Source organism: Oryctolagus cuniculus, chromosome 3, assembly GCF_964237555.1.
Source record: "Oryctolagus cuniculus chromosome 3, mOryCun1.1, whole genome shotgun sequence".
NCBI lineage: Eukaryota > Metazoa > Chordata > Mammalia > Lagomorpha > Leporidae > Oryctolagus > Oryctolagus cuniculus.
In genome coordinates, this window is record NC_091434.1 from 68,029,034 (window position 1) to 68,055,802 (window position 26,769).

The 26,769-nt window shown below is 46.2% G+C and overlaps 2 protein-coding genes across 7 annotated transcripts in view; one reads left to right on the plus strand and one right to left on the minus strand.

Moving 5' to 3' along the window:
- MAP3K20 (mitogen-activated protein kinase kinase kinase 20) overlaps positions 1–13,704 on the minus strand; it is a 174,857-nt gene extending 161,153 nt beyond the window's left edge. For 2 of the 6 annotated variants that reach the window (XM_008258756.4, XM_070070686.1), the window contains exon 1: positions 13,570–13,704. Coding sequence is in view for 4 of the 6 variants with exons in the window: in XM_008258754.4 (XP_008256976.2) it covers positions 42–232 (191 nt within the window). In the remaining 2 variants the exon portion in view is untranslated. Of the gene's footprint in view, positions 1–41; positions 13,231–13,569 lie in introns of those variants that run through there. The other 4 variants (XM_008258754.4, XM_051849412.2, XM_017342939.3 and 1 more) reach the window with 4 other exon arrangements.
- On the plus strand, positions 571–23,774 carry LOC127491525 (translation initiation factor IF-2). Its single transcript, XM_070069878.1, has 5 exons — positions 571–618; positions 9,120–9,187; positions 12,783–13,162; positions 13,260–14,030; positions 16,554–23,774. Exons 1-5 carry the CDS (start codon positions 571–573, stop codon positions 16,673–16,675), a joined length of 1,389 nt encoding a protein of 462 aa, XP_069925979.1. The 3' UTR covers positions 16,676–23,774.
- The last annotated feature ends 2,995 nt before the right edge of the window (positions 23,775–26,769 follow it).

Below are 26,769 nucleotides of genomic sequence, written 5' to 3' on the forward strand. Positions count from 1 at the left end.
ACTGTGGAGGCTCAGAAGAGGAAGGAAGCCAGACTACACACCAGGCAGCCCGTGCAAAAGGCGGTAGTGGCCTGTCCAGACCTTGAACAAGGCAGCACTGGCTCAGACGGGACCTGTAGCGGCGCTGCCTGTGGGCCACCCTGTCACCCAGGGCCTCCTGCCAGGCGGGCATGACCACTGGGAAGCACGCTTGCATAGTCCTCCTGGCATCTGAGGCATGCCATGGCTCCATGCTGCCCTCACGTCATGCAAAATACACACAACCTCAGCCACGGAGCGCCCTGGCACGAGGACAGCCACGGCGCTGCAAACCCAGCACGCATTCTGCCTCTGGGCTCCAGCAAGAAGCCACCAGCTCAGGCATGGCAAAGGCTGGCCAAGGACTTTCCAAACCTGGCTCCTGGGCCTGCGCACTGCAGCAGAACTTAATTAAAAAGCAGAAAATCTGCCCTTGGTTACAACATACTAAGTCAACCACAAACACTGCCAAGGATGTTAAAAAAAAAAAATGAAAAAGAAACAACACAAGAGTGTGCTTGTTTCCAGAGGAACCGCTGACCCCTCCCCGCGATGGCTACTTTGATATTTCCTGCAGCCGGGAGTTCCAGTGCTCTCCAGGTAAGAGACGGTCATTCCTTGTGCACTAAGCCAAACCGCAGGGCAGCAGGGAAACCAAAAGTAAACCAAAACAGCGTTAAGAGCTGATAAAAAGTCTGTGTGTGTGACACAGAATCTTAAGATGTAAGAACAAAGAGAAAAACTCAAATTTGTAGGATATGCTATCAAAACACTGGCCTGAGGTCCTAATGACTGTAACTATCATGAAAGATTAAAAAACAAAGAAACAAACAGAAACCTGGGAAACTCAGAGCATAAGGAGGACTTACAGACCAAAGGTGACTAAATGCAATGTGTGACCACTGGATTCCGGGCTAACACCCATCTACAGAAAATACTATTAGGATCCGAGGGAAATTTTAATATTAACTGCATGTCAGGTAATACACACAGGTAATATGCACAGCAGATAATGGCATTTTGGTTTGCAGGGGCTGTCCTGCTTCTGGACATCTGCATCTACCTCACCCTGAACTCCTGCAACCCCTGTCCCTGTCGGGAGAGCGCGGTGCGGCAAAATGTGAAGAGAGTTTGTCAAAATAAAAAGGTGGAGGAGGGCAGCCTGTGGCTATACAGACTGACAAAATCTCTTCATGAACACCTGGGGCTTCCCTGAGCGCCATCCACCAACAGCCAGAGAGCTTGGTGTGGGGCGGAGCAGCCGTGTGCCATCATCCCATCTGAGGAACATCAGGTGGCTGAGGAATGCAGACCTCTCTCACGGAGAGGCAGGAGGAGGGGGAGGAGGACGAGGCAGGGCTGACTGCTGAGGTCATTTAGAGTCAACACAAAAACACGGGGAGGGGAGCGGAGCGGAGCGGGCGGGGTGGAGGACAGCCCCGGATCCAGAGACAGTCTATAAACATATCTGAAGTTCCAGTTTACCTTGTCGATTTTTTTCTACATCGCATGGTCAGTGAAACATCAGAAAGAATAAAGTTTGGGTGAAGTTTAGGAACATGCTAAAAGGTGGGTATATAGAGTATACAAGTGAAAAAGTTTGTTCAGTAAAATGCAAAACACAGTATTTAAGATTCTCTCAGCACTACAAATGCTGGGTCTATATTTTTATTAACTATTTTTATTTTTGCCAAAGTACAATATTGAAATAGGACTGCCAAGTTTATAATACAAAGTGGAAGTCCCTAGCTGCCTTGTTCCACATACCCAATTCTCACTCTCGAGAGGCAACTCAACTCTCCCTGTGGAACATAAGCATTTAGTTCTCAAATACCATCTGTACCTCCATATACAAATATGTCACACTTCCCCAATCCTCTCGGCTCTGTTACAACATTTGGCTAAGTCAATACTTAGAGTTTATAGGAGTCTAACAAAGTAAATATTATTCCCAGCAGTTCCCTTTAGGACTTAATGACTATATTTCCCCTCTTGGGTAACCTTTTGTTTCTCCTGGAGTTATTAGTTGCCCTGGTTTTGTTTTTGCTTAGCTTTTTATATATTCACAACACTTATTCACCTCATCAAACTCTCCTAAGAACTACAAAACTCCTCAATAAAACTCACACATTAAGTTATCCTTTTTCTAAATCAGAGACATTCTTCCTACACCCTGCACCCTGATTCAGTCTGGCTGGACTGGCTGCTCACTAGGCCTGACCTGGCTTGGGAATTCCTGTCGACAACCATGCTAAGAACTTCCTTCACCGTTTTCCTCTGTGGAAAACCCTGTTCCTGGATCTCCTGCCTTCTCTTTGGCAATTCCCTTGTTTTGATAATGTGCATCTCCCATTAGCTACTTGAATGAGGCACACAGAATGTAATTTTTTGAGAATCTGTGTGTTCAAATGCCTTGGTTGGTGGCCTGACTAGTTATGGAACTCTAAGTAGGAAATCATTTTCTGTATAATTTTAAAAGTATTATTTCATTTTCTTCTAGCTTCTAATGTGCCCGCTGAATAGTCTGATGCTACTTCAGTTACTAATCCTTTTTACATTATTTTTTCATCTTTGAAAGCTTTTAGGATCCTCTATCATCCCTAGAATTTTGAATTGTAATAGGATATACTTTCGGGACCAGCACTGTGGCATGGTTGGTTAAACCTCTGCCTGTGATGCTGGCATCCCATATGGGTGCTGGTTCAAGTCCCAGCTGCTCCATCCAATACAGCTCCCTGCTAATAGCCTAGGAAAGCAGTGGAAGGCAGCCCTGCACCCACGTGGGAGGCCCGGAGGAGGCTCCTGCCTCATGGTTTAGATCAGCCCAGCCCCAGTCATTGTAGCCATTTGGGGAGTGAACCAGTGGATGGAAGACCTGTCTCTATCTCTGCCTCTCAAATAAATAAATCTTAAACAAACAAACAACAATACATAGGCCATAGTTGAGTGAGCCTTTTGCATTCACTGGTAGGACACACTGAACTCTTTCCACCTGTAACTGGTGTCTTAATTCCAGGGCACTTTCTAGTGCTATGCCTTCACCACTTCACCCGCCAGCCTCTCTGAGCCTTCCCCTTTGGTGCCGCAACTCCTTTCATCACCCGTTAGTCTTTCCCTCCAGATTCATGTCCGTTTACACCTGGAACTGCAGTGCCTGCTCCACATCTGCTTAATAATTACTCTGATTATTCTTCCGGTACACCGCTTGTAGGTGGGAAGACGTCAGCCTGCGGCTTCTGCAAGTGCCCCCAGAGGATCCTGTGGCAAATTCTCAACTGGAAACTGCTGCCTAGGCGTCACATGACGGGGAGGCTTCTGGTGCTGGGTCCCGCCGAATCCTAAGGGTGAGTGAGGGAAGAGTAGCGAAATCCTTCCCAGAACAAAAGCAGAGAGGGGAACCAGGGTGCAATCACTGGGAATCAATCCTATCCCTGTGGTGCTGAACAAGCCCAGGAAGTGCTGATGACCCGAGTAGTGACCCGCCACGTGTCAAACTACCCACGGGCACCAGAGGAACGCAGTCTGTGACGTGAGGCAACCGGTCAGGCTGCTCCCAGAACCACTGTTCCTCACAGTGTGTTACACTCTGCCGCTGGAGACGTGGCTGGACAGGAATGGGGCTGTTCAATTACTCGAATGCTTTGAGACTGTAAAAAAATTAAGTCTCGTCTGACTGAAGAGACTTAACAACTCTAGAGTGTGAGTACAGGTTTTTAACTCATGATCCTAGGGGGAAAAAAAAAAGAAGAAAGATTTATTTATTTATTTATTTATTTATTTAAAAGGGTTAGAGAGAGGGAGAGACAGAGCAAGCTTCCATCTACTAGCTCGCTCTCCAAATGGCTACAACACACTGCCCTGGCCAAAGCCAAAACCCAGGAGCTTCATGTGAGTCTTCCTTGTGGGTCTAGGGGCTCAAGCACTTGGGCTATCTTCCACTGCTTTCCCAGTGCATTAGCAGGGAACAGGATTGGAAGTGGAGCAACCAGGATTTGAACTGGCACCAGTATAGGATACTGGCACTGCAGATGGTGGCTTAACCTGCTGTGCCACAATGCCAGCCCCAGCTCCAGTGATACTGGCAAAGCATCATGGGCTTGGCTGAAAACCATGAGATTCCCATTCCCACACACATAAATGTCAGAAAACATGTGAAGGGCCTTCAAAGCATTTATGGAAAAAAGGAATAAACAATAACATGCATTTCCATAAACATTTGCAAAACCTCTGTGTGTGCCTGTATGTGAGTATTCTTCCTCTAAGTTAAAATTATTATTCTAAGAGAATCAACTTATGACCAGAAGAATGAAAAATCTGAGCTGCTGGTTAATCATAAAACACTTAGGAGAACACTGCCACCTGACCAAGTAATATCCTAATTTTCCAAATACATTCTCCATCAAGGACACCAGAATTTAACAAGACTCATCTAGATGTGTTTATTGACAGAGTGTGCCAAACTAAGTATAATGCTTTAATCCCACCCTGTTAAAATAATTACTTTTCAGGGCCGGCGCTGTGGCGCAGGTTAATTCTCCGTCTGTGGCGCCGGCATCCCATATGGGTGCCGGTTCTAGTCCCGGCTGATCCTCTTCTGATCCAGCTCTTTGCTATGGCCTGGGAAAAACAGTAGAGGATGGCCCAACTCCTTGGGCCCCTGCACCCACATGGGAGACCTGGAAGAGGCTCCTGGCTCCTGACTTTGGATTGGCTCAGCTCTGGCCATTGCAGCCATTTGGGGAGTGAGCCAGCGGAGGGAAGACCTTTCTCTCTCTTTCTCTCTTGCTCTCTGTAACTCTACCTCTCAAATAAATAAAAATCTTTAAAAAAATAATTTTCAACAAAAAGAATTTTTTCCATGCAACAATTCTCAATCCTAATTCTTTAGCATTATAACTTCTGTTTCAAAAACTCTCAAAGCTCTTTTCAATGTTAACTATCAAACAACACAGAAGTGGATTAGGGCAGGAATATCATATAAATCAAAGCACAATACAATGTTACAACTCCACTCTCACTGAAAAACACAAACAGGGTGGTTGAATTTAATCATCTGAATGGCCTGCCAAATTTTTTTATTTAAATATTTCCTTAAATTAAAATTTAAAAGATTGTAACCAGTAATTAAATTGCTGAAAGTATATGAGTATAGCATCGTCAGCTAATTATCAAAAATGGAATCATATAAAGATAGGAAATCTTAGGCCGGCGCCGCGGCTCACTAGGCTAATCCTCCACCTTGCGGCGCCGGCACACCGGGTTCTAGTCCCGGTCGGGGCGCCGGATTCTGTCCCGGTTGCCCCTCTTCCAGGCCAGCCCTCTGCTGTGGCCAAGGAGTGCAGTGGAGGATGGCCCAGGTGCTTGGGCCCTGCACCCCATGGGAGACCAGGAAAAGCACCTGGCTCCTGGCTCCTGCCATCGGATCAGCGCGGTGCGCCGGCCGCAGCGCGCCGGCCGCGGCGGCCATTGGAGGGTGAACCAACGGCAAAGGAAGACCTTTCTCTCTTTCTCTCTCTCTCACTGTCCACTCTGCCTGTCAAAAAATAAAAAAAAATAAAAAAAAAATAAAAAATAAAAATAAAGATAGGAAATCTTAAAAGGAGTGTTACTTTACTTTTTAAAGTTTTAGTCTTCACCAAAAATAAAAGACTTGGTCTCTAGGCATTTCTGTGTTTTGTCTCTTGACTTCAGATCAGTGTTGACCTCAAATAAATCATTTGCCTCCCCATGACCCTTATTTTTGCCGAAAATTAAAAACAAAGTGGATTGGCCTTTTGCACAGTGGTTAAAATGCCATTTGTGATGCTCATATCCCCTACCAGACTGCTTGGGTTTGAGTCCTGGCTCCACTTCTGATCCAGCTTCCTGCTATTGTGTACCCTGGGAGGCAGCAGGTGATGACTCAAGTGCTTGGGTCCCTGCACCCACATCAGAGACTTCAGAGTTCTGGACTCCTGGTTTCTCGCTGGCCCAGTCCCGCTGTTGTGGGCACTTAGGAAAAGAACCAGCTGATGGAAGTTATTTCTCTTTCTCACTCTGCCTTTCAAATAAGTAAGTAATAAGTATTAATAAAAATAAGTTTAAGAAATAAGACCCCCCCCTCGACTCTAACAGTAACAAAGCAGTTTTAGAAGGAGGTAGAAATGAGTTTGAACTCTGTCTCTGCCTCTCAGTGACCTGAACCCAACACTTTTTTCCAGATTATGACATTTAAAGACCCAGCAAATAAAAGGCCAAATCCTTTCCAGTCAGTGTCTCAAAACTGATAAGCCAAAAGCCATCAAGTGTGCAAAGTGTTACCTGACTTTTTAGACATCTTTCTTCCAAATCATGGCGATTTCAAAATGGAAGTAAGGGAAGGACTCACGTCAGAGAGAGCTAGCAGCCAATCCAAACGCAGGAGCCGTGAGACCCCAGATAAGAATCAGCGTCCCGCTGGCCTGAGTTCCTGCAGGGCAGTAAAAGCCACCTCGCACAGCTGGCAGCAAGTGGGAGCCTCTACGACCGCACCTCACACGGTGCCCAGCACCTTGCAGGCCCGTGATAAATGGACACTGTGGTTTCTAAACATTCAAGCAAGCTTGGTTATCAAACTGAGCCAGCTATCTCCTCAGCCTTCATAATCAGGTATGCTTTCCTGTCCTCGTCATCAAAACTGGTTTATATTCTTCCATCTACATTAGTTTTTCAGAGCAAGCATTAATAAATACATGCACTATTTTTCACCTGTCTTTTTCTTTGTGCATGTGTTAATTATTTCTAACTTCTCTGTTGCTTTGGTTGGTTTTGGTCAGTTTTGCAGGACCTTATCTCATTTGGTTATCACCATTTTGCTTTCAAACTTTCTTCACAAGGAGAGTATTTTCAGTTTTCAAAGGCAATACTTTCATTTTTTTAGACACTAGAGTCTCTAGGGTCTATCATTTCAATTGCAGCACTCACTCTGGTTGGGTCTGAGAGCATACCCACCTTCTATGGTGACTGCTGTCATCTTTTAGATCTTATCTACTGCATATCAAATAGATACCCACATCAAGAAAACCCTCACCTGCTCCAGGAAATGCCTGAAAATTGTAATTTAAAAAATACATCTACTCTATAAAAGCATTAACTTTACTAGAAAAAGGGCTTTGAAATTTTCTCTGAATGTTTCCATCATTCAGGTTTATATAAACCTATTGTTTCTGAGTCTTTTTTCTTACACCTAATTAATACTTTCCTTTTCCCCTTCTTTATAATAGTTACAAATTTATTCTTCACATAGCCCAAGTCCTTGGGCCCCTGCACCCATGAAGGGACCCAGAAGAAGCTCCTGGTCCCTGGCTTCAGACCAGCCCAACTCCAGCCATTGTGGCCATTTGGGGAGTGAATCAGTGGACGGAAGACCTCTCTCTCACACTCTGTGTCTCTTTCAAATGAAATAAATATTTTTTAAAGTTTATTGTTCATACAATACAGGAAAAAAATGAATTTATCATGACCTGATATGACAAAAAACAATTTTAAAAATAGCCTTCAGCCTTCAACCAATTATTTTGCCAAACTTCCTGTCCTAACACATATTCATGCTAGTGTTATTGCAGCCTCCTTAATGCAGATCAGTGAATAAGTTAATAAAAACTGCTTGATCACCATGGGTATTAAAACAATGTCACTTTGGAATCACTGCTCTGCAATTATTTTTTTCTCCTACAAATCTTATCTTCAACATAAACAGGGAAAGCTTTGATTCAGAGCATTTGGTTGTGACACAAAGGTCAAAGATTCAAAGATTCCATTCCTGAACAGAACATCTATTCTACTAGGATTCTTTTTTTTTTTTCATCATAGATAGGTAGGTAAGTGGGTAGACAGACAGATGAAAGTTGCAAGACCAGCTGGAGGAGATTAGGTAAAGGAATGGACTGTGTCTACCCTGGACCTTCCTTGCTCTCTCCCAGGCCCAGAAAACACTGTGTCTTACACAGAACCGGTTGGGCTCAGCCACGAGAACTTCTCCGGGCAGGGCTACCTGAGAGAGGAAAGAGAATCGCTGTGGTGTCTTTGTTTCCCTCCATCTTTGCTCTACCATGAAAGCCATTTTAACTCTCTAGCTGGAGCAAAGGGGAACACAAAATCCAGCTAGCTCCGTGAGACACGGTGCCTCTCCTCTACCATCTCAGTAAAGCAAAGCTTCCGCGACACCTTCCTTGCGGAACCGCTGCTCTCAGGAGGGAAGCGGGAGCCGGAGTGTGATTGGCGGGGGCACCCTCCCCCCAAGCGATACCACAGGGAACGTGTCCCTGCCCCAACAGGAGCCCACGAGGATGCGTGCTGTGGGTGCGCCCCGTGTGGCTTCCCGAGCTGACTGATAGGAGGCAGCCTGCGTCACAGGAAGATGGTGAGGGAGCACGCACCGCGCTGATGTGCAGAGGCCGGCTCGCGGTGGAGCTCGCTGCTTACGGGGCAGTGGCTCAGGGTACAGAGCCTCCTCCAAGGGCCAGTCTGCCCCCCAAACTCCTGTCCCTAAGGCCTGCGGCTACCCAGCGCCTGCTCCTGTCCAGAACCATTTTCGGTCAAATACAAAAGACCTTAGCATCCTGGCTGCTGCCGGAACAGGTGCAATTTGGGCTGATTCACTGAGTGAATGCCCCGCCTTGATCTAAGAGCAGAGAAGACAGGAAATGGAGATGTGGAAACTCCAAAGGGGCAGACACTGGTTGCAGCTATTAGCTACTGCTTGGGAACCCCACATCCCATATGGGAGTGCCTGGTCCCAGTTCCGCTGCTGATACAGTTTCCTGCTAATGCACACCCTGGGAGGTAGCAGGTGATGGCTCAAGAGCTTGGGTCTCTGCCATCCATGAGAGACCCAGTTTGGGTTCCTGGTTCCTGGCTTCTGGCCCAACTCTGGCTGGTATAGCATTTAGGGAGTGAATCAGTGTATGGAAGCTCTAACAAAATAAAAATAAATTAAAAAAAAAAAAAACTAAAGCAGACAGAGCAGGACCCTATATTATGTTTTGCTGGTCCAGAGACAAAACTATCTGTCGGCAAAAACTGCAGAAAGAATGGCTGGTTGTTAGAGCTACCTAACCAGAGAATATTCTGGCTCTTTCCAGGTGAAGGGTGCTCAGTGGGCGGTAGCTCCAGAGCAGAAGGCCCAGCGCCAGGCAGGAGAGAACAGTGAGTAAGGCTTTAGGCTCCACCCCGACTCTAGGAGGGCTGCAGTATCACCATGACCAACCAGAGTATAATAAATACAATGAAGCTACTCTCAAGTAGGGAGGACCCCTCCTCCTTGGAGGGCTACAGTACCAGGAGCCTGATTCTGAACCGTGTGGAGAAGGATGGGGAGGAGCTGAAATGTCTCCTCCCAAACTGGCTAGGAAAGAGAGAGCCACACTGCAGAGATCCCCCCATAGCTCTTCTCCCCCTTCTCCCCTTTCTCAAAGTTAACAGTACTTGTCCTCTTGAGCCACAGGATCAGCTCAGAAAGTGGGAACTCTGGTTGATCATCCTACCACTATTCTTATCCCAGCAAGATGCAACCACATTGTGCATCAGGGGCTGGGCTGTGGAGCTGTGGTCTGCAGTGCCCTTGATCGGAACCTATCCCCAGCTCATTCCCACACCCGGGGTAGAAAGCACAGCACACAAGGTATAGGAACAGGGGGCGAGCGTTTGGCCCAGGGGTTGTCACTTGGGACACGCATCTCACATTATGATGCCAGGGTTAGAATCTCAACTCTGCTTCCAACCTACGTGTACTCTGGGATTCAGTGGTGAGGGCTCCAGCAGCTGGGTCCCCGCCAACATGGGAGATCCACATAGAGTTCTGGACTCCTGGCTCTGGCCCGGCCCAGCCGTGACCCAGCCCTGGCTGTTGTGGGTATCTGGAGAGTGACCCAACAGATAGAAGCTCTTTCTGCCTTTCAAGTACATAAAATATGTATTCCAAAAAAAAATAATAAATAAGGTATACGAATAATAACATGTCCTGCAGCATCAACTTTAAGATTTGGAATGAACATGGGTCTGTTCTATTTGTTCATATCAACAGAACATCATGGACGATAAAGCAATGTTTAAATATTTTAATGTTCCAATGCAAGATTCTGAAGTGCTGCCTTCCACGGTGGGCATGTAGATGTACAGTTTCTTGAGGGAACAGATTCCTTCTTCTCCATAATAAGATACTCTGGTAGAAAAGCTCGAGATGCAAAAATTTACTGTACGACCTGCAGACGGCAACCCTTCCCTCCTCTTTGGTTTTCCTACATGAAGTCTAGAGATGAATCAGAAGGAAGCATTTTGCCCAAGGCCAGCTGTGCTCACAAGCACCGAGAAGGACCCCAGGGGATTCCAGGGCTGGCCTCTGGGTCAGAATCTTTCCTGGCTCACATGACTTCCAGATCTCTCAGACAGACGTGTAAACGGGTTCATCTTCGCATTCTCCCCCAGGCCCAAACACCGCAAAACTGTGTATAAGCACAGAGGTACAGGAAGCCGTTGCAAACCCCTTATACTCAAAGCACAGAGTAGTCATGAGAGCTTCCCATCGAGTCCCTGCACGCACACTTCCATAGGATCCGGGAGACAGGCGAGGCGGGCGGCTTTCTGTGTGAGGCTTGAGAGGTGTGCAAGAACACCCTGCGCCACCACGCAGCCACAGTGGCTGAGGCTTCAGGCACGGCTCTCACAGCGTTCATGTAGGCCCCCAACTAATACGTGGGGAAGCTGAGGACCAAGGCTGCGAAGGCTGCTTGCGCTGACTCCCTGGCTTGCTAGCAACACAACTGAGATTCACACACAGGTCTGATACCAAAGACAGATTCTTTTTTTCACTGCAAGTCTTTTGCCATTGTTTCATTCTGCAGCCTCCTTAGACTTTCCCTTATTTGCCTTTCTTTAAACAAGACCCTTTTCTATTACACTAATTACCCGATAGCTGCCTATACACCTCTAGGTCAGTATGAAGTGTTAATTTCCTATTAGCAATTGTGACAATGGGCTTAGGGTGTCAAATGAGTGGCTGCTCTGTTCTCATAGAATCTTCTGCTGTGTTGAGATAATTTCACTGCTGTTAGGGCCTAATCGATGCTCCAGCTGTCCGTAGGAGTCTGACACAAAAGCACCCACGGATCAGTCAAACCAATCTAAGCTCTAGCATTTACAGCTCTCTTTCCTTAACAGGTGCAGTTTTCCGGGCACAGCTGGAACTCTGCTTACTTGTGTGTAGCGGGGCAAGGTTAATAGCCACACTAGAAGTAGCCTAAATCTTCCCTACAGTAAGACACGAAGGGCCTTGGCTGCTCCTATTACACTCAGACAAGCCACAGCGCCCCTGTCAATCTGTCCTGGGTAGAATAAAATAGAAAGCAAATGACCCTAGTTGATTTTTTTTTCTGACATCTCAGGATACAGATATAAGGCAATTTATTCAAGAATAACATATCACCACATACATCTTTTTGTGGTTAAAAAAAAAAAACACATGACCATGGATTGTCCCCCTCTCTCTTTTCTGCATCTCTCAATTTCTGAAACCAACGGTTCGCTTCGCTCTCTCGCTGCGCACGCACTTTATCTGACCCCTTTCGTGCAACATCGCTGTCATTTCTTGCATGTTTCTGCTGATGACTCGCTTCTCCACTGCGCGCCCTTGCTAACTCCTGCTCCTAAGCCTGCAGCCCTCTCCGAGTCAGCTTCAGTGCTCACTGCAGATAGGCAGGGAGCCAATGTATTGCCAATAGCACTCACTCTTGTGCTGACTTAAAATACACAGAGCAACTTGCCAGGTTTCCTTATTTGGCAAGAAGGTCCCTTAGTTCCCAAGATCTTTGACCATCCATTTTTAGATCCAAATCCACATGCTGAATATTTGGATACTACTTTCCCTGTGTCTCTCTCTTCAATGTGTCCTTATGCATTCCCTAAAAGAATAAGAAATCCATCATCTAGTTTGCTTCCTAAACAAGAAAAGCACATCCCCTTGCCATTGTAGTTTGGTGATTTACTCTGCAATTACTACCACTAAAACTTGTTTTAAACAACATTTTTCAGTTCAAAAACAAAAACCCTCAAAATAATCCTGAAGTTATAGGAGGAATTAAATGGTGGAGGCCCAAAATAACTAGAGCACATCCTCCAAAAGACTGTTTCTTTTATTTTAATGCTCTCTTTTCAAACAAATGAAATTCATATTCATTTGCAAGCTCCCAAATCGCTCACTATTGTAACAAGAATTTAAAACAAAGGCTCTCCACAAATGACCAAAACCATAATTAAAGCACAGCCGTCACATTTGGGGGGTAGGGGGGATGAGGTGGGAAAAAAACAACAACAACAAGAAATGCCACTGCAGAGAGAGAGGCCTACTACAAAGAAGACATTAGCCGGTCTTGAATCACTGGTTTATTTTTGTCTCTCAACGCGTTTGTAGGTTTGGCTCCACGAAGCCTGGCTTCAGCGAAGGTCAGGAGAGCAAGGAGGCCCCCGAGCAGGGCGGGGGACACCTTCAGCCGCGTCCCAGCCCAAACGTCCCGGGTGCGCCGGGCCGAAGCCCCTGCACCGGGACTCGAGGGAGCGGGCTGCCGCACCGTCGCTGCCGTGGGCCACCAAACGCTGCTGCTTTCATTATCAAACTGCCCAAAATAGTAACTAAGTTCCCCCAGAAACGGTGCTTATGCGGCAATCTCAAGGAGCAGGCGAAACGTACGTTTCCAGCAACCCAACAGCGGCGCCCCGTTGTTTTTTTTATTTTTTATTTTTGCCTTTTTTAGGCGGCTCGATGACATTTCGACGGCTCTGAATCAAAGTTTTCCTGGAGCTGTCATGAGCCAGCCAGGCGTGGCGGGGGGACCTCGGCGGACCGCTGCGGACCCGGTGCAGGTCTCGGAGCCCACGCGCCCCGCGCCTCAGTGGGAGCCGGGAGGGAGCCGCGGCGGGCGGGCGCCGCACGCGGCCCGGGACGCGGCCGGAAGGGCAGGGGAAGAGGTCGCTCGGGTGGGAGCCGCCGCTCGCGGCCGAGTCTCACAGGGAAGCAGAAGTCGGCTGTCTGTCCTCGCACCCACGCACGCCCGCCCGTCCGTCCGTGGGAAGGGGCCCGCAGCCGGCCCGGATTCGGGAGACTCGCCTTTCGCCCCCCACCGAGAGTTCCCCGGTCACTCTCCGCCCGGCCGGCTCCGCCCGTACGGCCGGCCGGAGCCCCGGGCCCGGCCAGCGGGGCCGGAGGGCGCCCCCTGCCCGCGCCGCCTAAGCCCGGGCCGCCCCGGCCTGCGCCCGGCTCTTCCGGACGCCAACTTTTCCGTGGGACCGGCCCCAACTTCCCGGAGCCGCACTCGGCCGCGGGCCGGCGCGGGCCCCGGGATCGCTGGCTCCACACACCGCGGCCCGGCGGCCCCCGGGGGCCGGAAGAGGCGCCCCGTGGGGACCTGCAGTCCGGCTGGGTCCCCTGGCCCTTAGCAGGGCCTCCCTCGGCCCGGAGCCACCGGGACGACTTCGCGAGCGCGGCGGGGCCCTCTCCCTCCGTCCCTCCCTCGGTCCGCGGCCTGCAGCCTGGCCCCCTACCTGGCTCCCGGGCCGGACGCGAGCAGCAGCCGGGGGCGCGGAGCCCCGCGCGACGAGGGCGGCGGCGGGGGTCGGGAGGACGGCGGCCCGCGCGGCTCCCACGCTTCCGCCGGAGTCAGGAGTTGAACATTCCGCCTCTCCGCGCGGCGCCAATGAGCAGCACAGTGGCCGCAACAGCACCACCTACCTCCGAGCGCGGAACGGCCGCGCGCCGGCCCTCCCCGGCACGCCCGGGCCTCCGGGCCCGATCGCCGGCGCCCGCCCCTCGGCGCGCTGGAGCCTGCCGAGGCCCGGGACGCCCGGAGCAGCGCGCTGGCCCTTTCGCTGGGCACCACCTTATCCCGACCGCAGACATAGGCGCTGGGGCGCCGGGGAAGTCAGTGCTGTAGTGGGGAAGGGCCAGACTCGCACAGAGCTTCCCGGGGGGAAACGGGGCCCCAGCCGCCTCCGTGGAACCACCCGTGAGTACCCCCGCAATTCTGAGGAGTCCAGGTTGAGGAGACAGAGCCAGGTGGGAGTGGACGCTGGGGACCACGGCGAGTGATTGTGAATTGTGGGGAGCGCGATGTTTCCGTAGGGGGACAGGCCAGACAGGTGGTGAAGGCGTAAGCCAAGCTGTCCCGGGTTTCGATCTTGACTTTTCTCACCCGTGAACACGGGGGAATTGTGCAAAGCGAGTCGAGGGGGAGGTGGCTGTTTGTGTTTTTAGCTTAGTGGGGGTTTAGCGCAGTCGGCTGTGGCTGTGCAGTGGGTTGCTAGGGGGAGGCACAGCAGTGCGACTGTTGCTGTGACCTGGTGGTGGGATGGTGAGGACCTGAGGCAGAGTGTGCAAGCTGGAATTGAAGAGGAGAAACATCGAGAGACCTGTTTCAGGAAGAGGCGTGACCCAGGACATGTGGAAGACAAGGAGAGAGGGAGAGGACGCCAGGGTTTCAGGCCTGGGTGACTGGAAGAGGGATGGTGTCACTGACAGGAATAGGAACAGGGGACGCTGGCTTTTTGCCAAGTTTGAGGTCACCAAAGGAAAACCAGGTAGAGATGCAGCAGCCGAAACACCACACTGGCATTCAGAACACTGGCCAAGAGCACTGTTGTGCAGCTTGCAAGACATCCATGGAGGCTAAGGACGTGCAGTGGAGGAACAGGCGAATGTATAGGTCAGGAAAAACACAACTCTTTATCCCTTTGATACAGACTGAAGATTTTAGGATTATTAAATTCTATTTTGGTAACTGAGAAATTAGGATTGATAAAAACTGTCAGGCTAACAAAAAGTTCCTAATGTAGGTAATCAAATAATTGTTGAAGCCATCTAACCATAAAAGGGAAAACAAAGGCACTTCAGCACGTTCAGCCTGGGCTCAGGCTTAGGGATTCTGCAGGCATTTTACCTTACCTTCCAAGGCACCTGACCAGGAGAGGGTTGGGGAGCCAGGGGACCTGGCTGTGGTCTGAGTCCTAGCAGTTACCAGCGGGGCACTTGCTGCCTAGGCCTGGCTCCTGCTTGGCGAAGCGAGGGGGCCTAATGAGCTGTTAGCTGCAGGTTCCAGCTATAAAATGATGAAGGCTTCACATTTGAAGCTCATGGCTTCAGAAGCTTAAACTTTTTGGCCACTTTACCGCTCCGTCCTACCCATCTTCCTTCCTTCTCCTTTCCACCCATAATTAGGATCAAAGAATAACTATGAGGAGCAAGGAACGCCAAAGAGGAGGCTCTCAGACATGCTTGCCTGGTCATCCGGCAGGCATTGTCTTGTCTTCCCAAGTAGGTTGTAAATTCCCAAAGGTCTCTTGTCTCTGTCCAGAGCTGGAATAAACACCCAATAATTGTGTGATAAGCTTCCAGCTTCTAGCCTGACCTTTCTTTTGCCAAGCTGCCTGCTCCCTTATGACTACATTGTTCTGATAAATGCAGACTAGGGCTTCTTCCCATCAGTGACAAACCATGTTGAAGGTTTCTTTGCTACTTCTCACCTGGCAGATAACAGGTACATTTACTAACATAAACAGTGCTAACAAAGAGATCTAGTCAGACCTATCTTAGCAAACCTTCCTATTCCTTTACTTCAAATGTTTCCACACTAAAAATAGACGTGCTCTGGGCAGTGGGGTGGCTTGGAAGTTCTTCACACCCTCTTACATCCAAGAACACCCTGCAAAATCAACTTGCGATCTAAGTTAAACCAGTGTGTTTACTGTGTAAATACAGCTTTAGGGAAAAGCTCCTAAGCCCCACTCAAGGATACTGTTCTCCCTAAGCCCCTCTTCACTGGAAACCCTGGAGCTGCCACCAGCCATTAGTGGATCAGAGAAGTGCAGACATACATTCTATTCAAGACAGAAAGAAAGGGGCTCAGAGGCAAACAGCATTGTTTATGCTCCCTTGCCCCAGGTGGTGACAAGCTCTGGTACAGGCTGGCACCCAGGAGGACTTTCTCTAGCCATCTCACTTCTCCAACTTAGATGGTGAATACTTACTGTCTGCATCACAGCCACGAATTAACCAGCTTTTATACCAAGGTCAGTACAACTCTGAATCACTGGGAAATTAAAACACACAAGCAAACATCCTTTAAGATTAGTAGCCAGTACCTTAATATCATAAATGAAGCCCTGGTTACTGTTTGAGCTTAGCTGTTACAGAGATTCTCAGGAAGACTTGGATACCACCTTCGTTGGGTGTCCTGGGGCACGACAGCAGCGGAAGGGCAGGAAGCGTATTGGAGATTTTGCAAAATGTATTCAAGAAGACTTGACTGACTGTAGGGCACAGCGCTGAGCTTTGTTGATGACAGTGGTGAGGGAGGTGTGGTCCCTCCTCTTCCAGAGTTCCCAGAGTGCAATGGAAAAGCCAGCAAAGACACAGCAATTGTATTGAGGTGTGCTCTGCAGCAGGCAAGGGTGAGGGGCTTACAGGAGAGCACCAAACAGTTTTGAGAGGTTGATGAAGACTGCCAACTCAAAGAAGCTCTATGCTGATACAGGAAGAACGAAGAGGATCCGCTGGACAACAAGGAAGGGGAAGTATGCCGGGCACAGGGACCAGCAAATGCAGACCCCAAGGAACGACACCACCAGAGCAATAGTCCTTGTGTGGCAGCGATAGTGGCAGCAGTGACATACTCATGATGATGACAGACACGGCCAATATTGACTGAGTATTCAAATGCCGTGCACCCAATAACAGTTTTACACGCTCTTGCCATCTAGTCTTCACACTGCCAGGCAGCTTGCACGTCACCCACACCATAGGGCAGGAGAAAGCCTTGAGAAGCGTGCACAGCTTGCCTGCCTTCAGGGTGCAGGAGGTAACCAGCAGGGCTTGTTCTTTTAGTTCAAGCCGTTCCCCAGCGTTTTGCTCTCAGGATTTCTTTATACTCCAAAGAAAGGTGTCAACTGGTTTTTGTTTGTGTGAGCTACCCCTGTCAACATTTATCATGGAAATGAAAATGGAAGGGGCAGGTGTTGTGGCACAGCTGGCCAAGCTGGGGCTTGTGACACCCGCATTCACATCAACGTGTCTGGCTCAAGTCCTAGCTGCTCTGCTTTCCATCCAGCTTCCCAGTCCTACACTCAAGAGGCAGCCGACGATGCTCATGCATTTGCCACTCATGTAGAAGACCCAGATGGAGTTCCTGATCCTCGGCTCTGGCCTGGCCCAGCCCTGGCTGTGGTGGGCATTTGGGGAGTGAAACAGAAGACACAAGATCTCTATGTCTCTTCTGTGTCAGTCTGCCTTTCAAATAAAGTAATATTTTTAAAAAATTAAATATTAACTCATTTAAAACACAATAAGCCCACTTATGCTAACATATATAACATGTTTTACTAAAAAAACTATTATCCAAATTTTTAAAGATTAACAGTGTCATTATTTTAGACTTCTGAAAATCTCTTTAAGATTTTTTTCATTGGAGTGGGTGTTGTGGCACAGCACATCCCATATTGATGGTCATGTGGGTTGACAAAGGCCTACTGATCCAGTCTTGAGTCCTGTTCACCGTTCACTCCACCATTGTTTGGTGCTATTCTCCTCTAAATTTCTAATGTCAAATTTGTATGAGTTATAACTGAGCTTATCACACCCTTTCAGCACTGAACCGGGCTCTCTCTCCTGTTCTGCAAGAAAACGCATACATTCCTTCCCCAAGGACTTGAGCATTGATAGGATTTCCTGACAGAATCTGGTAACCTTTGACTGTGAACACAAGGCCAGCATGGATTCAGGGAAATCAAGACGTGCCCAGGGTTTTCACTGGAATCACAGAGAACAGTGTGGGTTGGTTTCAGGAAACACTTGACCTAGTTTCTCGGGCTGGCTTTATCAGCCAGGAGACCACAAAGATGACAGCACGATACAGATCCTTGCTATCAGGCTGAAACCTGAGCCGCGAGTGCTGTTGCATGGGCTGATGCTCTCATAGAGAAGGGCTTCCAGTGGTAGGTGGCTGGCTCTCATCTCTCTCCTGCACATCTCAGCAACTTAAATGAAGGCCTGGTGGCATGCATATCTAATAATGTGAATTTAGAAGGAACACCTAATGAACCAGGTAGAATACCTTTGCTCAGAAACTTCTACTGATGCCTCACTACCTATCACATGGAATCCCTCCTCCTTAGGAGGCATTCAAAGCCTGCATTGGCTAAACCAAATTTTGCTGCCCAGCATCACCTCCCATCTTTGCAGGCCTCTTGCTTGCATGAAACTGAACCACAAGCCTTCCAATCTCCACACTTCCCTCCTACAATTTCCTTCTTCTAAAACTCTATTGCTGGGGCCGGTGCTATGGCATAGCAGGTAAAGCCACTGCCTGCAGTGTCGGCATCCCATATGGTCACCAGCTCAAGTCCCGGCTGCTCTACTTCTGATCCTGCTCTCTACTCTGGCCTGGGAAAGCAGTGGAAGATGGCCCAAGTGCTTGGGCTCCTGCACCCACATTGGAGGCCTGGAAGAAGCTCCTGGCTCCTTGGCTTCAGATCTGCAGCTCTGGCCATTGTGATCATTTGGGGAGTGAGCCAGCAGAATGGAAGACCTCTCTCTCTGGCTCTACCTCTCTCTGTAACTTCTTTCAAATAAATAAAATAAATCTTAAAAAAAAAAAAAAAAAACCTCTATTGCTTTCCAGGCCCAGCTAAAATGCTTCCTTTCCTCAGAGCTGTTTCCAATTCTTTTTTCCCTTAGAATCTCATGCTACTTTCATATTATAAAAATCTTTTTGATTTTCTCCCATATCATTCTTATCAATGTGCCTGTCATTCCCTTCTCTTTACATTTTCTTATTTCGGTGTAAACTCACCCAACTGACATAGAGCACTACTTGCAAGCCCTTGATAAATATTTAATGAAGAAATGAATAAAGGAACAGAACTTCATAATTGGATTATGGTTCCAGTAGCCACATTGAACTCTCTCAGTACTTATTTAAGAAAGAGGACAACAACTAAATCTGTATGGATACGGATTCTGTGGTAGACATTTTATTAGAACTTTTGCAAGTGTATCATTTAATTTCTTCATTTTTTTAATCCATGAAAGAGGAATTGAGTTATCAGATATTTTATTAAGTAGCTTGCTCAATATCATTAAGATAATATATGGTGGTTTTGATATATAAATAAATTCTGATCTGTCTGGTTCAGTGGCCCACTTTCTTCTTATTGTACTGTATATCGTGAGAAATGTAGACATTTTTGGTAAATAAATAGGCTATGGAAGCAGCTATCTGTGTCTCTAAACCTTTTTCAAATATTGCTGAAAAGTGTCCTAAATTGCTAAAAATTTGATATTCTTTTTTTTTTTTTTTTTTTTTTTTTGACAGGCAGAGTGGACAGTGAGAGAGAGAGACAGAGAGAAAGGTCTTCCTTTGCCGTTGGTTCACTCTCCAATGGCCGTCGCGGCCGGCGTGCTGTGGCCGGCGCACCGCGCTGATCCGATGGCAGGAGCCAGGAGCCAGGTGCTTTTCCTGGTCTCCCATGGGGTGCAGGGCCCAAGCACCTGGGCCATCCTCCACTGCACTCCCTGGCCACAGCAGAGAGCTGGCCTGGAAGAGGGGCAACCGGGACAGAATCCGGCGCCCCGACCGGGACTAGAACCCGGTGTGCTGGAGCCGCTAGGCGGAGGATTAGCCTAGTGAGCCGCGGCGCCGGCCCAAAATTTGATATTCTTAAGACATTTGTTCATAACCAGGAAAAAGCCCATTTTTTTCCCACAATATTTTGAACTTTTTAGTACAATTTATTGAAATAAAATTTACCAGCTAAATAGCCTAACTACAAAGTGTTCATATCCATTTAGATAAGATGATACCAGAGTTTTAAAATGTCAAGGGCTGGTGTTGTACTGAAATGGGTTAAGCTGCTGCCTGCAATGCTGGCATCTCATCAGAACAATGACCGGAGTCTCAGCTGCTCCATTTTTGATCCAGCGCCCTACTAATGGCCTGGGGAAAGATGGCCCAAGTGCTTGTGCCCTTGCCACCCATATGGGAGACCTGGATGGAGTTCCAGGCTCCTGGCTTCCACCTGGCCCATCCCTGGCTGTTGCCACTCTTTGGGGAGTGAACCAGTAGACGGAAGAAGGTCTCTGTCTCTCTCTCTTCTCTGTAACTCTGCCTTTCAAACAAATAAATCTTAAAAAAAAAAAAAGTGTTGAATTAATGATTTCAGACTGCTTTGTCATAGTTAATGGTTAAGAGCAGAGGCTCAAACTCTCATAAAGAATATCTTCTTATGTAAGGCTAACCCCCTAAACAGTACTGAGTATTCAAGAAAGATGATCCCCAGGAGGAAAGAGCTCTCTGTACACAGGCTTTCAATTCCTCCACCACTGTTGCCACCCAGCATCCATAACTCTTGGGATTGCTCTACACCAGTTCTCATAGTTGCATCTGGCAAACAAGAATACCCTTTGGGGCCAGTACTGTGGCACACAGTGGGTTCAAGACATGGCCTGCAGCACTGGCATCCCATATAGACACTGGTTTGAGTCTTGGCTGCTCTGCTTCTGATCCAGCTCCCCGCTAATGCACCTGGGAAAGCAGCAGAGGATGGCCCAAGTCCTTGGGCCCCTGCACTCATGTGGGAGACCTGGAAGAAGCTCTTGGCTCCTGTCTTCACCCTGGCCCAGCCCTGGCCATTGTGGCTGTTTGGGGAGTGAACCAGCAGATGGAAGATATATCTCTCTCTGTAACTCTGCCTTTCAAATAAATAAATAAATCTAAAAAATAAAAATAAAAAAAAGAATACTCTGCCTCCATCACAGGTGCAGTGGTAGCAGATTCTACTCAAAAACAACACTAATGTAATCTAAAAGAAAGCACACACAACACATTTACACAACCATAAAATGCTATGGAAAGAGCCCAGGTTCTGAATGAGGCTTCAGCTTTAATAGATCCAATAAACAGAGGTGAGCATTCATCCTCAGGGAACTATATCTCAGCCTCCGGTGGGTTGGTAAAACATTATAGATAAATTATTATTTTCTTACTGACTGCAGAGCTTTCTGCATAAATCAAATTCTCAGCCCAACCTTATAGACATTCTGAGATGTCAATGACATAATCCCCCATGACATTCAGTTATACCACTAATTTCTTGGATTTAGGCACAAGCAGTAGGGAAGGGGAATTCTTCTATCTACTAATTTCTGGAAGACCACTAGTTATATTTAATAACATAATTATTAATTGCATTTTATAATCACTCATAAATAATTGAATGACATCACCTGACATTCACATAAAATTTTCAGGTATCTGGATATTTTTCATGGCTCCTTTTCATTATAAACATGATTAAATAATACAAATACATTATCATTTGAGGTGTCCTCAAAAGTAACCTCTTTTTCTTCTATAAGTATTTTTAAAAATTACTTATTCACAGGGCTGGCGCTGTGGCACAGCGAGTTAAAGCCCTGGTCTGAAGCACTGGCATCCCATATGGATGCCAGTTTGAGTCACAGTTGCTCCACTTCCAATCCAGCTCTCTGCTATGGCCTGGGAAAGCAGTAGAAGATGGCCCAAGTCCTTGGGCCCCTGCACCCAAGTGGGAGACCTGGAAGAAGCTCCTGGCTCCTGACTTTGGATCAGCTCCGGGACATCTGGGGAGTGAATCTATGGATGGAAGACCTCTCTGTCTCTGCCTCTCTCTGTAATTCTGTCTTTAAAGTAAATAAAATAAATCTTTTAAAAAATACTTATTCATTTATTATCTTTATTTGAAAAAACAGAGAGAGAGAGAGAGAGAGAGGAGAGAGAGATCTTCCATCATTGTTTCACTTCCCAAATGCTCACATAGCAGCATCAATCCAGGCCTCCTATGTAGGTCCCAGGGACCTAAAAATTGAGCCATCACCTGTTGCCTCCCATGGTGTCATTAGAAGAAAGGAAGGTAGACTAGGAAGTGGAGCTGGGACTTGAGCCCAGGCACTCTGATATGGAATGCGTATATCCCAACCAGCATTTTAACAGCTATACTTGAAGGCTGCTCGTGTGCATATTGTTTTTGTTTTAACTGATACAACCAGCCCCTGTATTTTATTCATCTTAATCACCATGAAAAATCTACAAGTAAGCAATATAGTTCCTCTGTTCTGCTCCAGATGGAGCTGGGGAGTATAGCAATGACCACGTCCTAGGACCTGGGCCAGAATCTCTCAAATGTGGATTTACCGTTTCATACTCTGAAAATCTTAGTCCAATTTCAAAGTTGCATTTCTTGTAGATTACTCTTTCTCAAGTTGAAATTTATCCAATGAATATTTCCCAAGTTTTCCTTGCTTTTTTTGTTGCCATCATTGTTTTTTACTAACTTTTTAACGTCCATTTGTATTAAGCCTTTGTCCACATTGTTGTTTGCAACACCTTCCAATTTAGTAGCATCTGCAAATTTCATTAACATGCTATTTACTCCCTCTTCCAGATCATTAAAAAATGCTATTTCTTATGTATTAAATTTTGCGGTCCAATAGATTTAATTTGCTGTTGTAATTTCAGTGCGTGTTTTCTAAAGACACAATGCAGTTAAGAATGGTCTTAACATAGGCTTAAATCCATACCCAGTTTATAGTTATTTTACTATTATGCAATCCATTTGTGTTCTCTAATCAGCACTGTTGTGAGCTCCGTTGAAGCCATAATCTATTGATTTTCTCTTCCCTCTTTTTCAATACAGTCATCATCTTGGCTTTAAATGCACAGCAACAGCAGAGTTAGAACTATTGTTGTACTCTAATCCACAGCTATTTATAAAAGGAAATTAAGTCTTTGTTTTCAGTGGATAGTCTTCCACTGATTTAAGAAATGTTCTACATTAAGAAGTTTATTTTATAACCATAATATTTGATTTTCTCATGCAGAGTATCAGTGCTCTAAGAAATAGATTCCAAATCTTTTAGACAAGTAAATATATATTTAAATGTTTTATAGACTTATATAAAATATATTTACATATGTAAAATAGGAGTGTGTGTGTGTGTAGTTTAAATAGTAGTTTAATTCACTGATTTCCTGACTACATAGAATCTAGGTTGCTTTTATTTTTTATAACAGGCTTAGACACGCCACCTTCACATCAGAGAATGAGGTTCATTATAGCTTTGCGTTACCCTGTGTCACACACCATCCTCATTAGGCCTTATAGCATCGGTTACCATTTCCAATGAGATGAGGCTTCCTACAAATCACTTAGTGCAATACTTATGCTCACATATTGTTATTTTAATTCATTACCCATAAGGTTAGTCTTCGTGTTTCTATATAATATTTCCAGGAAATATTTTCTTTCCTTACTTTCTCAGACTTTCTCATTTCTAAATAGTGTTAAGGTGATCCCATAGTAATCTTTTCTTTTCCCCTTTGAGAAATTAATTTCCAACCCTGAGTCTCCCCATCCCCAAGTTGTTCCTGATAACTTTCCTGTCCATTCCAGGATGTTATTGTCAAGTTCCATCAAGGTAATTTATGTGAAAGTGTTTTCTAAGTAATATAAAATCAAACAAACGGCATCGTTTTGTCAGAACATATTAAAGGAAAATAGAGATATTCATTTCATTGTGAAATGAAAACTCTATTTCTAGATTTTTCCATGTCAGACTTTCAGTAAATGTCAGAAGACACGCTATCTTTTCATATTTGACTTTCAGTACAATTGAGGATGTGTCTCAGAGAAAAAGTCTTCATTTTCGAATTTCTCTAACAACATATAATTTTATATTCCAGATTTTTAAATAATTCTATAGTAGACTTCTGGGTTAAAAAAAAAAAAGGCATCATGGCCGGCGCTGTGGCTCACTAGGCTAATCCTCCGCCTGCGGCACCAGTACACTGGGTTCTAGTCCTGGTCCAGGCACCAGATTCTGTCCCGGTTGCCCCTCTTCCAGTCCAGCTCTCCGCTGTGGCCCAGGAAGGCAGTGGAGGATGGCCCAAGTCTTTGGGCCCTGCACGCGCATGGGAGACCAGGAGGAAGCACCTGGCTCCTGGCTTCAGATCAGCGCAGCACCAGCTGTAGCGGTCATTTGAGGGGTGAACCAATGGAAGGAAGACCTTTCTCTCTGTCTCTCTCTCTCACTGTCTAACTCTGCCTGTCAAATAAAAAAAAAGTCATCATCAAACCAAGTACTCGTTTTCCTGTACAAAACTCTTTTGGATTTTTCAAATTGTTTTTGAAGCCTTAAAAGAGTCGACTTTTTGTTGAAAACACTAATTGGGTTATCAGTGTAAGTCTCCATCCAGGGAAACTCATGTTGTGTGAATGTGGGAGATGGAGATCCTGTAGCGTTGGTTCTTGAGGTGGACTCCTCAGTCCCCGTGCCCTTCTCCCATCCTCCTGAGGTGTTCCACTCTTCTCCACACCAGCCATGTTTTTCAACAATCCATGTTCAACCTTTTCTTTCAAAATGGTCTCCAGCCCCCCATAATGATAAAGTTGTTATCGCTGGTTTCTTTGTCTGTGGGAGAGAGAAAAATCAAACACATGTAAGTACATGGTAGGAAGTAGAGGTAGTAGTTTGTATGGCAGCTCAAACTGACTAATTCAGAAGTACTTCCATGGAAGGAACATTCCATCAGAGTGAAGAGGAGCACAGAGCTAATCCTCTGATGAGCTTGTGTAAGCCCTTCTTCCTTACATGTGCAGACAAGTACATTTTTTTTGCCACAATTATTTAAGTATTATAATAAAAATTCTCCTTACAGTCAGATGTTAGGAAAAAATAAAAAGAGTTGAAATAACTGGATAACTGCTTTGGTTTTCACTTTGTTAAATAGAGCAAACCTTACCAAATCTTTATGGTAGACATTTCAAAGTAATTGCCAGTCAGATTTGCAAAATTCTATGGATTTATTTCAGTTGAGTAATCAAAATTCAACCGTGCTTAGCCTGCCTCCACCTGTCCCAACGACCAGTTTATCTGGATAATTTGCCATGCAAATTAGTGACCTAACCCTCCAACAAGTTTCAGTATGCCAGATTGCATCGTCTTTTAGCTATGACCAGCATCCCTAGCCTTGCAGGAAGTTGCCTTAGACATACCTCTAGATGGTTTCAATTATTTCTAGTCGTGATGGCTCTGGATTACAATAAGTCTACTGTTGATGTCTCGTTACAGAATGAAGCTCATAGGTATTCCTGAGGTCCTTGCCTGATTTCAGCTTCCGAGTAGCTTTTTCTGAAGTTTATGCAGATGGGAACCAAATTCAAGCTCTCACATTTTCCCAGACTTTTAAGCAAGTCAGGATAGACCTTGAGTGGCCTTATTACAAGAGACCTTGATAACTTGATGGATCCCTAGGATAAATGCTAATGAGGACTTTCAAGTGTGTGAAACTCAGAAGGCATTATAGAACAGGGACTAAGAGCATGGGCTTTAGAATTAGATAGATCTGGATTGAAGCATGGGTCTGATGTATATGAACTTGGGACCTTGGGTATTTTACTGAGACACTCTGAGTCTCAATTTCTTCATCTGTAAAATGGATATAGTATTCAGTTTTTCTCTTGGGTCAAATAGGTGAATATGTATACAGCACACTTGATAATAGAAATAGCCCAGATGCTAGCTATTATTATTATTATTACTATTATTAGTCATGTTCTACATGCTAAATATTTGCTATTATTATTGGTATTGTTGTTATTTGGCAACATGAAATATTTCTATTTCCTCTGGATTTAGTTTTTTCCCTGTGTTTCTCTTTATATTTCTATTTAATAGTACCGATTTTCTTAGACATCTCTAGTGATTGTTAGTTACTGTTATTTGTAAGAATGAAGACTTTTGTTGACTATTTTTGGTAGCTGGCATGGATTTTCTCTGTTATTCTGAAACAGATTTGTCTTCTATAGGACAGTTCCCTAAATAGGAATGTCTAGTCCATGGCAGCCCTATTGACAGGTTTTCTTTAGAGTTACACACACACACACACACACACACACACACACAAGTATGCATTCTCGGTTGGCTCAACCTTGTGGTTGAGTTAGTGGTATCATACCTTGGGCTTTTTCCTATCTAATTTGGTGAAGTTATAACATGTATGGCTAATGAATAAATGTGAGGATTGGGCTGGAGTTGATGAGAAAAGTGCCAGGAAGGTTAATTCACTGGATAGATTATTTTAATTAATTAACTGACTTCTTTTGTCTGAGAGGCAGAGAGATGAGAGAGAGAAGAGAAAGAGAGCTAGAGAGAGAGAAAGCGCCCATCTGCAGGTTTTCTCCCCAAATGCCTGCAATGGCTGGTGCTGGACGGGGTAAGGGCAGGAGCCGGAAACTCAGTCCTGGCCTTCCGAGTGGGTAATGGAGGTCTGATCGTTCACACCATTACCCATCCCCTCTGTGTCATTTGCTGGAGTCAGGAGCTAAGCTGGAGCCTGAACCCAGCTACTTCAGCCTGGGATGCGGACATCCCAAAGAGCATCTAAATGCCTGCCCCTCACCAAATATCTAAAGGAAAGTTTGGCTGTAGCTTGAGAGGACTTAAAGGAAATGATCAGTTACCAAGAAGATAAAGATAAGGAGAAGGTTAGGGAATGGTAGATGTTCTTTGGCATTATAAAGGGCATCAAAAATATCACTACAGCCTCTGAGGATCTGCCAAAACCAGCCAGGGGAAAACCTACTGCTCACAGGCATGCTATGAGCTAAGGGACGCTAAGAGAAAGGCAGAGTGACAGCAATGCATATTCTGGGAATCTG

Bases quoted from the DNA above. Each gene is read 5' to 3' on its own strand.
- LOC127491525 (XM_070069878.1), top strand. From the start codon at position 571: ATGGCTACTTTGATATTTCCTGCAGCCGGGAGTTCCAGTGCTCTCCAG. The intron at 9,188-12,782 runs GTAAGGCTTTAG...TGCCTTTTTTAG, and splicing joins CAGGCAGGAGAGAACAGTGA to GCGGCTCGATGACATTTCGA. The intron at 13,163-13,259 runs GTCACTCTCCGC...GCGCCGCCTAAG, and splicing joins CCCCCACCGAGAGTTCCCCG to CCCGGGCCGCCCCGGCCTGC.